The sequence below is a fragment of the Micropterus salmoides genome, unplaced genomic scaffold (genome assembly GCF_014851395.1).
Source record: "Micropterus salmoides isolate LMB-PRFRI ecotype aquatic unplaced genomic scaffold, ASM1485139v1 Ms_hic_scaffold_15, whole genome shotgun sequence".
NCBI lineage: Eukaryota > Metazoa > Chordata > Actinopteri > Centrarchiformes > Centrarchidae > Micropterus > Micropterus salmoides.
In genome coordinates this window covers 12,696,269-12,712,711 of record NW_024040596.1, presented here as the reverse complement: position 1 = coordinate 12,712,711, position 16,443 = coordinate 12,696,269, and the positions used below count along the sequence as shown (strand labels likewise).

General features: G+C 39.2%; 2 protein-coding genes across 7 annotated transcripts in view; both read left to right on the top strand.

The window, feature by feature from the left end:
- Positions 1-1,002: 1,002 nt before the first annotated feature.
- Positions 1,003-6,516, top strand: tra2b (transformer 2 beta homolog). Of its 5 annotated transcripts, none has more exons than XM_038720371.1 (8): positions 1,003-1,152; positions 3,090-3,831; positions 3,968-4,130; positions 4,389-4,577; positions 4,674-4,789; positions 5,753-5,875; positions 6,016-6,086; positions 6,176-6,516. In XM_038720371.1, exons 2-8 carry the CDS (start codon positions 3,659-3,661, stop codon positions 6,184-6,186), a joined length of 846 nt encoding a protein of 281 aa, XP_038576299.1. In that variant the 5' UTR covers positions 1,003-1,152; positions 3,090-3,658; the 3' UTR covers positions 6,187-6,516. The 5 variants fall into 5 exon arrangements, with proteins under 5 accessions (XP_038576299.1, XP_038576297.1, XP_038576296.1 ...); XM_038720369.1 differs by having other exon boundaries at positions 1,004-1,152; positions 3,686-3,831; positions 6,019-6,086; XM_038720368.1 differs by having other exon boundaries at positions 1,005-1,152; positions 3,686-3,831.
- A 3,662-nt stretch (positions 6,517-10,178) lies between these two features.
- The window catches only part of igf2bp2a (insulin-like growth factor 2 mRNA binding protein 2a), a 48,352-nt gene continuing 42,087 nt past the window's right edge, over positions 10,179-16,443 (top strand). Inside the window, exons 1-2 of one of the 2 annotated variants that reach the window (XM_038720364.1) lie at positions 10,179-10,688; positions 11,873-11,933. In XM_038720364.1, the coding sequence (XP_038576292.1) occupies positions 10,514-10,688; positions 11,873-11,933 (236 nt within the window). In that variant the 5' untranslated portion in view covers positions 10,179-10,513. Of the gene's footprint in view, positions 10,689-10,788; positions 11,103-11,872; positions 11,934-16,443 lie in introns of those variants that run through there. The other variant, XM_038720365.1, reaches the window with a different exon arrangement.

Sequence of the window (16,443 nt, the reverse complement as noted above, 5' to 3'; positions counted from 1 at the left end):
ACTAGCAGTAAACCCACTAAGTGACAGGGGTTTTAAATGGGGCAAATCAAACACCACAGCACCACTGGTCTTTGAGGTGTGTTCCTGTACATCTGCCACCTTACAATCCAGTGAGTAGCACCTACAGTCTATGAGTGCGCTTACACTAAAATAAATTGTCACATGGTACCTTCTCCATATCCACAGGATTTCATTTTCTGCTCTTCACTGACAAAATAAAGCTGCAGTGGAAAAGGAAATAAAAGAAACACAGTAAATAGGTGAGGAATAGATCGCAGGAACAGACAGTTAGCACTGTGGTATGGTGTTAATGGCATGTGTTCCTAGTGCTTACAACGTGTGAAAAAACTTTATCATCCAAAACTGGTCTTATTGGCTCCCAGGTGAAAGACTAAAATTATGAAAGAGTGGGCATTAAAAGGTAAGAATTTAGTTTTGTTATCATAAAGATCATTATTTCTAAGATTATTTTAAACTCTTCAGCACTTTCCTTAAATAAAACAGCAAGTGCATAACTTATCTAGAAATACTTTTTGATAAGTGACTATGACAAAATTGGTGTCTAGGGACACCCTTTGCAGTCCTCTTTTCAAAAAGACCACTTATCAATTTGGTTGTTTTTATGATGGCTGACTAAGCACTACATCTCTTACTGATGTTTAATAGTATGCACCGTTTTCATTTATGAAACATTCATGTTGTTGTATTGACAGTTTGGTTTGCTTGATTGTAAATCCTCCAAAGAAAAAGATTTAGTGAACTTAATGTTTAGTACATTAATCTCAAAAAATAACCATTGTCCCTTACATTTTCACAGTTGCCAACTACCTTATAAGGATATACAGAGTCATATTGGAAATATAACTATAAATAACTCTTAAAACCCTGAAACTTTCAGCAACTTTAGTAAAAGTCCATGTCTTATTTCCATTAGAGCCGATTGGCATCTATCCCATTGTCCAAATGCAGCGAAAGTCTGAAAGACTGGGGAGTTAACGTTCAAGTTTCAGTCGCTGCTGCAGCCCACACACGCACTTTAGCTTGTAGCTAAGTTAGCTGGTTAGCACCAGGGCAAAGCAATCTGCAGTACAAAAAGCTAAATTCGCAGTATCACTAAAAATGAGCGATAACGGTAAAGGTTATGGCGAGCGGGTACGTATGAACCTTTTGAGGGGTTTGGTGGAACCGTTTTTATGGAGCTAACGTATACATTATTAGTCTGTATTAAAGTGAAACGTTACGAGTCTTTAAATTGTGTTGGCTAATACTGGTTAGCTAACGTTAGCTAGCTGGCGCAATTCCCCAGTTGAAATCAGTTACTGGATTTTCAGTTATTTAATAAAACATAAACATGCTCATTTAAATTTGAATGTGCTAATATTGGATGACTAAAATGAGCCATATGGCTTAATTTAGTTGCTCTACGTTATTAGCGCCTGCCAAGAGCCGTTAGCTAGCTGGCTATTGCTAGCTTGTCAACGCTAGCTAGGCCACAGGCCCTGTCTGTAAGTACGGGAATTGCAATACAGATGCAGCTAACGTTATGTGAATCCCAACTTTAGCCAGCCAGCCAGTCAACCCAGTTAGTTTAACCAGACCCAAGCCTATAGATAACGTTAATGTAAATGAGCGTTTGGGTGTTTATGGTTAACACAACAGCTACATTGTCAAATAGCGTTATAAAAGCAGTTAGACGAGTTAAACATCTTGTGTCAACAGTTAATAAAACACAGCGAAAGGAATATAATTTCTGTGTCAATATTATGTTAACGTTAGTTCTCCATAACACAATCAGTAAAGTTAATTGTTATATGATAGTTACTGTATTTTGAGACAGTAATAGATAACATTTCGTTTGAGTAATATGAATGAATGTTAACATTGCTAACATTAATCATATAAAGTTAAGTTAATGTCATTACGGTTTCTCAAATTTCTGGGCGTGGCAATTTTGTCAAGTGGCATATAATGTGTTAAACATTTAAAACCATTTCAAACAAAAACGAACGACCTCATGATTTCTTCTTATTCATTTGCATTGACTCGCATATTCAGCCCTCCACCTTATGCCAATTCAAAACTAACATATCCTTATATCTGCAAGCAGCAGGTTGCCAGAAAACATGTTATATTCATACCCTCTGTCAGTCAACCAGAGGGTATGACCAGTGTGTCTGTACTTCTCACTAAACAGAGAACTAGAGTAGTAGCTAAACCCCATAGGAGGCTTGCACAGCACTAGTATAATGTTCAGATTTAATAACATTTCTCTGTTTGTCTGTTATGTCTTTTAATTTAGGCTTTTTTAAACTGCAAGTAGGCTAAATGAACAAAACATGGTCTACATGAGTAGACCTATATAAAGTATGTTTGTGTATGCCACTTAATTTAAAATGTTTTTCTCTGTGCCATGTCTGTTTTATCAACGCTAGTGATGCAGGTCAATACAAATGAGTGGAAGCAACATCTTGAGGTTGTTTGGGCTTTGTTAAACTAAGATTTATTTTTTTTAAATTATGTGATGTAATCTTGAGTAGGTACTATTCACATTCAGTGGTTTGATATACACTTTCATGCCTTAGAGGCCACTTGACAGAATTATGTCAACAGTATCCATTTCAGAAGGAACACAGTGTATTTATTGCAAAAGAAATGGAAAGGATAAAATGAATGGCAGCTCATATTATTCTTTACCGTCTTGTGAATGTGTACGCGTATAGGACAATATTGTTTGTTCTGTTTTCCCAATGCAGATGGACTCCTGTCTGACACCCTAACGTGTCAAAACACAACGAAAATAAAAAAATGATATGTGTGTGTGTTCATATGCTTACCTTTCAGTACTTTTTTAATGTTCGCATCTAAGATGCTTCATACACTTAAGTCAAAGTGGCTGATAGGACTGTGAACAGTGAATTTAGAACCACTGAAAGTGAAATATTTATAGTTAACTAACAATAAAGATTTGTATTATGTGTTCTTGAACATTCCCATGCATGTCATAAGATCGTAATAACACATTAAAAGTTGATTGAGGGTGCAGTTTTAATTGTAGTCATATATTCTTCATCCTTTTCTTTTTCATAAAGGTTAAGATTGGACGAAGAAAATGCGGAAGAAGTCTCATGTCCACTTTATTTTCAATAATATGAAGCTCAGATGTGTGAAGCTGAATTATTGAATGCATGCTAAAACATGAGGAGGGAAGAAGTGTGGGCAGTGTGTGAGATGGGGGAAGTAAGAAGAAGTAAGACAATTGAAGAAAGAAGAATAATGTGAAGTAATGAAGTTACAGAAATGAAGTTAAGGAAGTAATCTTGATAAGGTCACTGTGCTAAGTAATTTTCTGGTCTGTTTGTCAAATGCGTGCATGTTCTTGTTATTGAATACAACACACATTAGTTTAAATCATTGCAATTTTAAACAGCTGACACATTTCTGTTTTTTCATCATGTTGACAATTTAATTATATTGATTAAAGTAATCAATTGATGTCATTTGATTCAAGGCTACAAAAATAGTGTCAACCTACATTTCTAATCCACAATCTCAAATTCTGTTCTCTTCTGTACTTTTAACAGGATAGTCTTAATTCTTGAATACATAGAATTATTTAGGCAAGTTTCTCAGTTTGTCCTCTCATTGGTGCTGATGAGACATGTGTTGGTGTGTGTGGTTCGTTCAGGAGTCTCACTCTGCATCCAGGAGCATGAGTCCACGGGGCTCAGGGAAGTCGGCAAGCCACTCCCCGGCTCGCTCGCCTGCCCGTTCAAAAGAAGGCTCCTGCCACTCCCACTCTAAATCTCGGTCTCGGTCCAGGTCGAAATCTGGGTGAGTCACAAAAAAAAAACTCTTCCCTTGTTGACAGACTGGATATGCCCGTCTGTCTTTCATAGCAGTTGTAGTGAAATTGGATGTGAATAACCATAGATCCAATCTGAATGTTAAAGTGTTTCTGCCCATACAGGTCCCATTCTCACCGTGGCTCACGCAGACACTATAGCCGATCTCGGTCCCGCTCAAGGTCCTATCGTCGCCGATCTCACAGTAGGTCCTACAGTGGAGAGCGCAGGCGAAGGAGCCATAGCCGCTCACCCATGTCCAACCGCCGCAGGCACATCGGCAACCGCGTAAGTGCGCAGTGCCCTTGTGGGTACTAGATATTTTTAAGTAAATTTTTAAGTTTAAGTAAATCAGTTTTGCCTGTGTTCTTCCTGCATAATGTCTGAATATATGTGTCTTAGATCCTAAACACCACTATATACTAATTTAGTAATACTGTATTAAGAAACTCATTTTTTTCTTTTGAGAATAGAGGACTCTTTCAATAGTTACTTATATTAAAGTATATGATCATATTAGAACCTTTAATATTTTTAATATTGCAGGCGAATCCAGATCCAAACTGTTGCCTGGGCGTGTTTGGGCTGAGCTTGTACACCACAGAGAGGGATCTGAGGGAAGTCTTCTCTAAATACGGCCCCCTGGCGGATGTCTGTATTGTGTATGACCAGCAGTCGAGGCGCTCCAGGGGCTTTTCTTTTGTTTACTTTGAGAACAAAGAGGATGCCAAAGAGGTATAAGAATATGAGTTGACAAAGGCCCATGGCAACCCTCTTCTTAGAATATTTTCTGGGTTTAAAAAGGTCATTTATATGTTTGTTCACTGTCAGGCAAAGGAGCGAGCCAATGGCATGGAGCTGGATGGTCGTAGGATCAGGGTGGACTTCTCCATCACAAAGAGACCTCACACCCCAACCCCTGGAATCTACATGGGCCGGCCCACATAGTAAGCCACCTGACATACTGATGTTCATGTGGATTCATTAGGTAAAATTAATTTATCTCCATTTATTAGATATGATCTGAAGTGGTGTGTGTTTTTAGTTTGATATTTAGAGCTCAGTCGGGCAGAGATAACATACTCTTAAGAACACCTAACAAAATTATAAGTTGGTTGAGTATAGGGCTGTAGCTAACAATGATTTTAGTATTCGAAGCTTCTATAGATTAGTTCAACGATTCATCGATGCGTCATTAAAGAAGTACTTTTGCTTGCCGATAGCAATTATAAAGAAAAAGAATATGGGTAAAGGATGGATTAGCACACGCAGGTAGCAGGGATTGTCTGAGCTACAGAGAGAGCTGGAGGGGAGTTAAAAGGTGCAGCTCCCGACACCCAGTTAACTCATGACTGTGAGGTTACAACTCATGGCCCAAAAAGGAAAACAACAAACGCACGTATATACATTTTCATCTGAGGACTGCAGCTTACTTTGGCTAGTCTTCAACTCAACAATCAATCATGATTTCAGTTAAATGCTAGCGGAACACCAGCTGCTTTCGAATCAGTTACCGTTGTGCACACATCACTATTTGCTGTTGCATCACAATCACATCCTGTTCACATAGCGTAAGCGCAATGTGCGACAGTTATAAATGTCCGCGCAAAACACTGTGCTTTATAGTTATATAGATTAAACAAAGCATTGATGCAAAGTATTTGTGTCGATGCATTTTATTAATCGATTTAATCGCTGAATCGTTTCAGCCCTAGTTGAGTGGAAGGCATGTTGTTTGTTCCTGTTTAGAGCTTAAACGATCATTAAAGTAACCTCAGCATAGTATGTGATATAATGTGCACCTAAAATTGAAATGGAATTGTTACAAACAACATAAAACATAACTGCAAATCCAATTGTTAAGAAGGAAATCCAAACGCAATCTCATCTTTGTACTTTCTTCTGTGTAGTGGTGGAGGTGGCCCAAGCGGTCCTCGGCGCTCTTCGCGTGACTATGACCGTGTGTATGACCGCGGATACGACAGAGGCGGCTATGATCGCTATGATGACAGGGACTACTACAGATCATACAGGTGACTATTGTTCAGCAGTAATCCTGCAGATTATCAATGGGAAATTGACTCTCAACTCGTGGTGTTTTAGTTTCCTGTTCAGTTTGTCCTGTTCAGCCAAAAATGGCACAAAGAGAACTAATCATTTTGTCTTGTTTCAGAAGGCGATCTCCGTCACCGTACTACAGAGGGGCTTACAGGTCTCGGTCCAGATCACGGTCTTATTCTCCCCGTGAGTCCTTTTCACAAACCGTTTTTAATGAAGGATTCAACAGGTTGCAATGTGTTGGGTTCGTCTTATGACTCTGCTTCGTTTCACAGGTCGCTATTGAACGTTGCTCCTCCTCCTCCTTTCCAAGCACAGCCAGGAAGTGTTTCTGAGTGGTTTGATTGATTTCGGAATAAATTTCAGAATAGATCTTCTTTCTTAAAGTGATCGTCTTCTGTTTGCTAATGTACATGACCATTACATGTGTACTGAGATCAGTTGTGAAGCAGTGTCATGTGACATGACTTAAGCTGTCCCCTCATTTTTTTTATTTAAATGTATAGGAAACATCTGTCCTAAATATTATATTAATGTTTTGATGGGGTTTTTGTATACAACTTGAGAGAAAAAAGTCTTGAACAGATTAAAAGGAAGATGCTTTTTTTCACTTTGACTCATGTTCTTTCTTGCAGCACTTCTACATTACTACTTTAACTATTTGCTGTTGCAAGGCTATGATACAGAGAAGGATGTATTAAAGCCTTCATTTTATCGTATTGCTATGTGCTATTTTATAAAGAATTTTAATTCTCTCAGCTTTAACAATAAAAACTGGAGAGCGACTAATAAACTGTCAAATCAAGAAATGTCTGATTATAAACTATAAAACCAGATCAAATGTATAAAGTTTACCAGTTAAGTTCTTGTAAATTCATACTTAGAATACCTAGAAATAGTCAAATACATTAAATAAAATTGTGTTTTAATATGATCTTTGTTTTAGCGGTTTCTTTAAATTGGTGTGACTGTACTTGAATGGGTAGGGCTAAATGCAATGCCATCTTATTCTCTTAGCCTGGTTTCAGACCTTTAAATCTTTGCCCACATCTCAGATTCAGCAATAATAGAATAATAGTGATGTGAAACAAATTGGCAAGTTGGTCTGATTATGAGGCTAATATTTCCTGAGTTGAAACTATAAATCTGTCATTTAAATGCTGCTACTTATCAGGTAGGTAGGCACAAGTTTAAACTGAGCATATATACTTTTTTTTTTCCATCAAGTACACTGTTTAAACTCAGAAATCAGAAACAGCTAAGGAAACAAAACAAAAGGAATTTGTTTTTGGTGACTAGTTTCGTAACAATAGACAAACATATAAATTTAAAAATATGAAATTGACAAAATATACAAGTTATAGAAGAAGAATAAAGCCGATATGGCAGTTAATTATTTATATGTGCATAAAAAATCAAGATATGTTTGTGCAAACATTAACAGTGTATCGTAAAAGGGGGGAAGTTTTGAGGGGGTCCTGGGCCCTGCTGATGAGAGCAGGTGCAGATGGGAAGAAGCTGTTAATGTGGCGTGAGGTTTTGGTACTGATGGACTGCAGCCTCCTGCCGGAGGGGAACTACCACACTCACCATAAGGTGAAGCAATACCTGCCAAGCAGCATCTGGCTGTGAGGGACCGAGGTCCAACATCTACCCCTACTGGTCACAAAGGAGTCCAAACTGCTCCAGCATCCATGACAGACAGCACAGTTCAAAACACTGTATGACTTGTCTTGGTTTATTGTAGTTTTTCCAGGGTTGGTGGGAAAAACATTATAAATCCTGAAGAAAGAAAAAAAAGCCATAAAAAAAGTCTGCTTCTTTACTTAAAAGGTCAGTTCACTCAGATTATTAAAAAACACAATTTCTCACTTTTGTCGAATGGGATCAAGCCAAGGCATTTTAGTTTTATTTGTCAAGTATTTGAAATATCCATTCTGAGATTCCCCCCAATAGAAAGGATAGAAAAAAAATTTGGATTACCTCTGTGGTGCTCACAGGATTGAACGTGTTTTCTTATTTTGGGGGGAATTTGAGTGAATTGCTATAATAGAATTAGCACTTAACAATTATTTTCTTCCTGTGATATTAATGCACTAATAGAAATGGTCTATTCACATAAACTATTCACTATATCTATTGTTATTTATACCCTTTTAGCAGAAATGTTGATTGTAACTTTCCCTCTGAAATACAGCAAAACTAATGTAACAAAAAAAGGAAACAATTTAAACTGCCAGTTCCTTAAAACTGTACTTGTGTACAATACCTAAGTAAATAGTAATTCACACTTGGGTTTATTTGCACAGTGTAACAGAAGAATGGAGTGTTGTAGATATTAAGGTGTAAAATTTTTATCCCACAGTACAACCAGAAACTTCTAAGGAGGATGTAAATGGTCAATTTTATTTTATTTCGAATGCTACTCCTAAAAAGCAAGTACTTGAAATACTTGGTAATAAAATAAATCAGGTACTCCAGAGTTTTTCAAAGTGTTCATACAGAGAGGAAGGCAGGAAGACCAATGAACAAGACACTAGTCACACAGCTGACCACACCTTGGAAACTGCATAAGCCTATGTATTTCCTTCCTCCACCACAAGTCTACATGTATGTAGCTTGTTTCGGCCGGCAGGTCGCTCAGTGTCTTCCAAATGTGCACATCCCTTTCAGTTCCATTTCATTTTTGTCTCATGAGTGGAATTCATTTAGTGTAATTGTCTGATTTGTCAGCACACTGACTTCATAGGGCATAACATGTTTAACAGGAAAGGATGTAAACAAATCTTGTGGTTTAGTATGTGGTGACATTTTTATCTACTTTGTGTTTATTAGAAAAGGACAAATGCTATTTAAATGTTAAAGCAAAGGCAAGCAGGTTAAAGTGATTGCATAGCGTTTCATTTATAAACCATGTCTTCAATGTCAAGAGTTGTTAAATAAATATAGTAGCTAATAGTAAATTTAGTGCCTTAAAGGGGTGGTGAAATGAATGGGTGATTCTCAGAATGAGTCTCCGCTGGCAGCAGCAAGGCGGCAAGGCAAAAACTGTGTTAGCATGTCATCAGGAAAGTAACTAAAGGGAATGTTTTGTAAATAGGCCACAGCTTGGACATTCCTCTGTTCACACACTGACGTAAACAAGGAGAGGAATGGTCACTGTGTCTGGCACAGTCTCCACTACAGTAGGGTGGCAGTAATGTTCCAAGGCGCTAGGCCAGTCACATGTAGAAACACTCAAGTAAGCAAAGGCTCCTCCCCTTAGTAACTAGTGTGTAGGTACAAGAATACACATCATGAGCACTGCAGCACGCCCCCTCCACCCCCACACCCGTTTCGCCATGCAGCACAGGTCCTTCCCTTACATCTCTGCTTTTGTTTTGAAATCCACCTTAGCTTTGCTTCCCTCCCAAACACACCCACACGCACAACACACCTACATCGCAAAAAAAAGAAAAAGATGCATACATGTCTGCAGCCTGGATCATGAGCTCAGAATGGCTGAGTGACACCGCATAGATGGCGCCTCCCCTCATTATATACAGATACACAAATATTAGTGAGGGCCAGGAATCCCCTCGCCTCCCCTTATCAGCATCTAAAAATAAATATTTGCTCAGGTTTGTCATGTTGCAGTTGGATCTATTGGCACTGTCCACAGGTTGAAACACAAAACTGAAAGTGTCGCCACCTTTAATAGCATTGTGTAAAGTTAATGGGCCACAACCTGCAGGTCTTAAACAGTGGCCCCTGATGAAGATGCACGGCAAAAAAATAAAGTGGAACAGTTTATTTCACTTCTATCTCTGCGTGAGGACAGAATGTACAAGAAAGGCTGTTTTAGGTTTCACTTTCTGTATTGTTTTAAACAGACTTTATTTTCTTTGTATAGTTTTATAATTACAGTCTAATACTACGAGATCATGAATGTTATCTCAGGTGTTTTTTTTTCATTACAGGGTAATGTCTCCTCCACGGCGACGTTTTGGACCCCCTGCTTACACCGGTTCCACAAATCCATATGTTTGTGTTGCTCATAAATAAATGAATGGCAAACTGTAGGGATCAGTGACACTGTTTGGGTCGACAAGTACAGTGACAACGACTTGATTTTCCACACAGTAGCCCTTTTTTTCACTCCACCAGCCTGGAGGGACCTAAGGCACGGCCCTTATTATAATTTGATGAAATAACCCCTCTGCCTCCTTTAAGCCCATCCCTTTGCTGAATGTTCCCAGTGATCATCATGCCACTTTCATACCCTAATGCACTTTCTACGCGGAGAACCAGGAGTGATCCCATGCACCTCCAAACATTTTTTTTCTTGTGATTTTAAGGGAGATTTTATTTAGAGGCGGTGCTTGTTGGCTCCAGAGAAGCGTCGTAACGACACTTTTTCCCCCAGTCCCTGTTAAAAGAGTTAGACCAGGGCCAGAGTTGGTGCTGGGGGGTCGCCTATAGTTTAGTAATTTCCTGGGGGGTAATTGCTGCGTTTTTTTCTTCTATTTTCTCTTTCATTAATTTTATTTTATTTTTTCCCCAATTATTTGAAAATCGCCTCTCTTTCACTCCTAAGATCGGATACACTTTCGAGATTTTGTTCCTTCCAGATCATGAACAAACTATATGTTGGGAATTTAAGTCCTTCGGTCACTGTCGAGGACTTGAAGCAGCTCTTTGGGGAGAGGAAGCTGCCAGTGGCCGACCAGGTCCTACTGAAATCCGGCTATGCTTTTGTGGACTTCCCCGACCAGAACTCGGCCATAAAGGCTATAGAGACTCTTTCTGGTAAGTGTGGCTTTGATAAGTGATGCTGCTGGTGACAGGGAAAAATTCACAGCCGGTCAAACTGCAAGATCGGGTTAAAAACACAAATCGCCCAGCGTGTCCGAAATGTGAAATATAAATCATTGTTTGTGTTGGGCCTATTTCTTTATTTTGCTCGGGACGGTGTTTGCGATCACATCCGTGTGCCATCAGAGTTTAGATGAACGCTCAGCAATGCACGCTCCAACCAAAAAATTGGATAAATTATCGATCACAGGACCCACTCGGGGCATTGGTGCCCGTTTGCCTAAAGAAAACACGAGACGTCGTAACGCTATTAACGCGCACAATAACCTATATTTTGGAGATTCCGATAGTGTGGGGCGCTACTTTGCAATCACCCGCTGGAATGTATGGGATGGTCTGATGGTTCGGGTAGGCATAATTATTTTTCACTTATTTTTTATCTTGATTTTATTGACGAGAGCAGAGCGGATCGACCGCGGAAAACTTGTCAGATCCATGTTCCTCTGATGTCTGGGTATGTTTTTACGAGGTGTCTTGGAGGTGGGTCACGGGGGTCCGGAGGAAAGAGCTAATAAACAGGTAGCTGAGTGGGGGACGAGGTGAGACGCTAATTCCGTGCTGCGCCAGGCCACTCATAATAGTAACGAAAACCCGTGTTCAAGCTCCGCCGAGGAGCGCTTCAAATTCACCTCCGGGCTGGGGCAACACGGAGAATTTAAGAAACACCTACCTAGAATAGAAAGAGTACAAGTCATTCTCCTTTCAAAACCATCTCTTCTTTGATGTTGCTTTCTTTACTGAGAGCAGGGGGAAAAATACCCCTCATTGCACTGTGAGGATTGTGGGAGTGGAAAGCATGGCTGCCCGTCCCCCCCCCCCGTCCCCCCCCCATACTATATAAGCTTATCATGCTTCATTTTTGGCGCCGATTCCCTCAAATGTAACCCTCAAAATGCCCCACTATGGTTGTTTTAATGTAAACATACCCAGTAGTTTATTCGCCGCTGTGCGCACTACGCGCCCATGTACAGTACTTTTTTTTTAGGGGTTGGCTGTTTGAATGGGGACGCACCTACTTGGTGAAGTGATTCAAAGTGTTGCTGTGTAGGCCTACCAGCTTGCATTGTTACTTTCATGGCACATGGCTAATGTTACACTATCAATTGTCGCCCCTACAGGTAAAGTTGAATTACACGGAAAGGTGATAGAGGTAGACTACTCTGTTCCCAAAAAACTAAGGTAGGCCTACAATCTGACACTCACACACACAAGCACACATCGTGTCATACGCCTATACTGTGCCCCATGGCAGACTGTGTGACCTGTAGGCTTCCGCTGTGAAATATAGCACGCAGATTTATCCTCTTTCCTATGCTTGTGTGTGTGTGTGTTTTTTTTTTCTTCTTCTTCCTTTTTGAAACCTGTCTGTTGCTGTTTTATTCCCTGGAGATGGGAAATGTAACATGGCGATTAAACAAAAGAAAGAAAGCGACAAAGGAGCAGTTTAGTCCCAACATCCGCAAAACACACGGTGGCTGCTGCCATATCGCGTGATCTGCAGCAAGGGCCTATCCCACTGTAACACATGGACACACACACACAAATTGCATACGTGTAATAATTGCATGTTGATTGGATATCTCATTTAGGCTGTAATCAAAGTTTCATGTAGGCTGCTGCACATACCCACTTAAATTGTTCCTATATATTTTCCCGCATGTAGGCGATGAAGTTAGGTTTCATTATTGACTGTAACACTGCAATGCACGGTGAGTTGCATACCAATCAGCTGAACCTCTTCTCTGGTTACTATATGCACGTGTATGTCTGTATATATAGAGAAACAGATTATGTGTGTGCGAGGGAGGTTTTGTGAAATCTGTAGGTCAAACCCTAAACTACACAAACCACGACGCCACTGTTACCTTGTGTGCTTTTTCTATACGCTGATCCACGCGGTATACAAACACAAGGCAACCACGAGCTTTTAATTACATGGAAATAAGAACTAATCAAGCATAGCCTATTCATAAAGCGTAAAGCGGCGTAATAAACTCATTCGTTTGTGGTAGATTGTGCAGCCTATACACTCTCAGTATGTATAGATCCACCTCTTTTCACTACAATGCCTTTGGCTGTAGAGAAAGACTACCTTGCGTGACAAAAAGGTAAATATTCAAGCCCCTTGTGGAGGAACACGTGACCCATACTTCCAGCATAGTCCTCCCCCTTCAGTGCAGGCTACACTTTCCCGCATTACGGCCCTCGTTTTTTTTGCTGTGCCCCGCTGAAGAGACAAATCTGTATGTTTGAAATGTCTAATGAGGGAGCTGCTGTGTTATTTTCTCGCTTTGTGACTCGATTTGAAGGCGTTTTGTGAGCTGCAAGGCGCAATATCGTGTATAAGCCAGCGCCACTCCCCACAGTTAATGTGCACGTAGGCCATGTTGGAGAGCCTTATAATGGCTGCCATGATGGCCCTGCACACTGCACGGCTATAGGCTGAATCAGATGAGGCCAAATGTCCAAACATGTCCCTGCATGTGTCCAATCGGCAGCGTGTGGAGCCGCTGGACGCCCGTGCGTGTTCTGAACGGGCCTTCAAAGCGAAATCATCGCCATATGAGTGAGGTCGACCTGCGTGAGGCGCACAGGTGTCATTTTTAAACAGAGCATCAGCGTGAACTGGGCGAAATCAGGTGTGGAGGTGCAACTCCATATTATCTTTTTAAATCATTTTAAAATAGATAATGCCTTTCCACGGCGATCATTTAATTTATTGTTAAAACCTCAGAAGAGTTTGCCAGAAATATTTGCAATAATTCAGAATTCAAGGCTTAAAATGCGGGGTTTTGTGCTGCAGTGGAGAATGTAATTGTCTTAGTTTCTGATGCACGTCTTTTTAATATCAAATTTTAATTTCAATATAGTTGTTTAAATTTAATAATACAGTTGTAGAATTCTCAAATTATATTTCTTTTCTTTACTTTATTTCTAAATCCTGTATTTAAATAATTATATTATAATTACTGTTATTGTTATGGATTTGAATTTATATATGTGTGTGTGTGTGTGAGTGTGTGTGTGTGTGTGTGTGTGTGTGTGTGGTTATAATAGTAAAGTAATAGTTAAACAGGGCTTGAGGAGTGAACCAATCACCAGTTTTTGTTTTGTGATTTAAGAAGCTGTGTGTGAGCTCATCTTCAGGCCTGCTGGCATTTCTTGGTTTTGTGAGGCTGCTGTAGATTTAGCTGCTGTTTGCTCTGTGAACTGTTTGTTTATATAGTTTAGTTGTGTAATGTCTCCACTGTGCTTGTAGGCATGGTGGGATTATTAATTAAATTATGTCTACTTTTAAGGACAAAAAATTTAGGGTTGTTTATTATACTGTCTTTGTAATAACATTTTGTTTGCTAATGAGGTTATTATGTAAAAGGCCTCATGAATGCAATTCTGAATAACCTAGAAAAGACAATTGTATGATTTGTTGTAGTTTTGATGGACTATTTACTATTTCAATGTTATTTCACTTATTTTTATTTTATGCTTTGATATTTCAAATTGGTTGAAAAGTGTCAGCTTTCATATTCCTTTCATATAAGTAGCAAATTTTAGCAGAAGTAAACTATCTTTTTAATTTTATTTTTCAAAGCTTTTGAAGCCTCTTGTCATGGGAAATACAGAACAATTAGCTACACTTTATCACATATTTTTAAAAAAGAGTTTCTAGAAATTATTAGGGTTATTTTTTTATTAAAATTATGGTTTTAATACATGTTAAAATAATGTAGGTTACTTAATATTAATTCATCCTGGATTTCTGTGCTGAGACAACTGTTGTTTGAAAAGAATTGACTATTATACTACTATTCTATTAGTGAGTAACACATTTTTCTGACATTTGTTATTAAATTATTATAATCAACTGAGCTTGTTATCTAATTGTAGGTTTAAATTATGAGCTGTTTAATCATTTGATGATGAAATAATCAATACAACAAAACTCCTGAGAGAAAATAAATAGATTCATGCAGAATGACTGTTAATAATTCTATAATTTATTGTCTAAATTTGATTGGAAGAATGACATTTTGTTTGATTAGAGAATTCAGTTTGTTTGCTGAAACCTGAATACCTTTCTTTTGCATTTTGCTCATGTATTGTTTCACAGAGGCTTTTTTTGATTCCAGACATCAGAAAACAGTATTTGTCTCCTACTTTTAAGTAATAAGTAAGTGATAAGTTTCTGCGTGTCTGCTTGTGCAACACACGAGAAAACGCAGTGTGACTTGGTCTTAATTGATATTGGTGCTCCATGAATGATATGCAGCGTTGTTTTGACTATCAAATGGTCGGTGAAGGTGTGGACAAAGTGGCTAACGTGATCTCTCGCTGTGAGCCCGATCAACAAGTAATATTAACATGTGAACACAGCGTTGTTATTGTGGGAAAAACACATTTAAATTTGTGCTCCTGAAAAGTATACTTTAGCTGTTAATAGTGACAACAGCAGACCTTTTCCCCCTTAATTATCTCTCTACACCTTTGACTTAACCTCCAGTGAAAATGTGCTCAAATAAAAAGGCAATAAATGTGTGATTGAGTGCTAACTCTTGTGTTACACTCCATTAGGCTGTATCATGATACACACAGGTTGAACTGCTTTGTACTCGTCATATAAACCCAAGTTTACAGCTTAATGTTGTTTGATAAGAACTGAATTGATTACAAGACCTTTTTTTTCATAAAAGGATACAAACCAAGACATGGGTGTAAACATCTGCATTGCACCACTGTGGTGCACATGCAGATGTGTGTGTTGGGTTGTCAGTACGCACGGAGTCAAAACAGCGAAATACGATAGCAATCAGTTGATCCACTCCGAATCCATTAATACTCCCCAGTTGATCCTGGGTGTAGGGGAAGTTCTCCAATTCAGGCTCCGGTTTTGTCCAGAGTGATAGCAGGAGGCACTTCACTGCTGCCCTCTAAAGCCACATCCGCTGCACCCTCCTCCTGACTCCTCACTGTACCCCTCACCTGTCTGTGAGGAGGGATCGTGCAAAGTGGTCTGTTCTGTGGAGTGAGGGGTGCAGATGCCCGAGGTGTCTCTCACCTATGTTCGTTTTCTGCCTTAAAGAGCGTGTCTTTTTAACTCGCTCTGTCTCAGGCTCTTTACTCACGAAGGCGGAAAAAAAGAGAGTATACTTCATGTTGTAGAACAATTTATCTTTGACTGAGCCCCTGTAGTGTAAAATAATGCTCATGAGGTGTGAAAAAATAATGCCAAATGATTTCTTCATTTGCACCTCTAGAAATAATGACAATTTACTTGTTATGTGTTAGCCATTGGCTTTTATTTTCAGGCCACTGCATTTAAATCCCAGCCCTTCTCACAACGCTGCTAAATTTGTATTGCAATTTTAAATGTTTTCACAAAAGTGGAGAAGTGTATTTTTCTCCTGAAGTGATGGCAGACTTGCTAGTACAACAGACTATATAGCTTAAGGGAACGGCAACATTAGATGTGAGAGCATTGTAAATTCATTGTGGTGTCTATCAGACTTGTGGGATTGCTGTTTAAGAGAGTTGGAATCTCCTTTTTTTAACAAGACACTTAAAACAACTGTAGTGATTCATTCTCGGTAAGATGTCATTCACATTCCACTCCAACCTGTTGCATGACTAATATCTTACTGTAGCATTACACTCATTACAACCAGGAGTTAAGAGATCTCAGGAGCAGCTC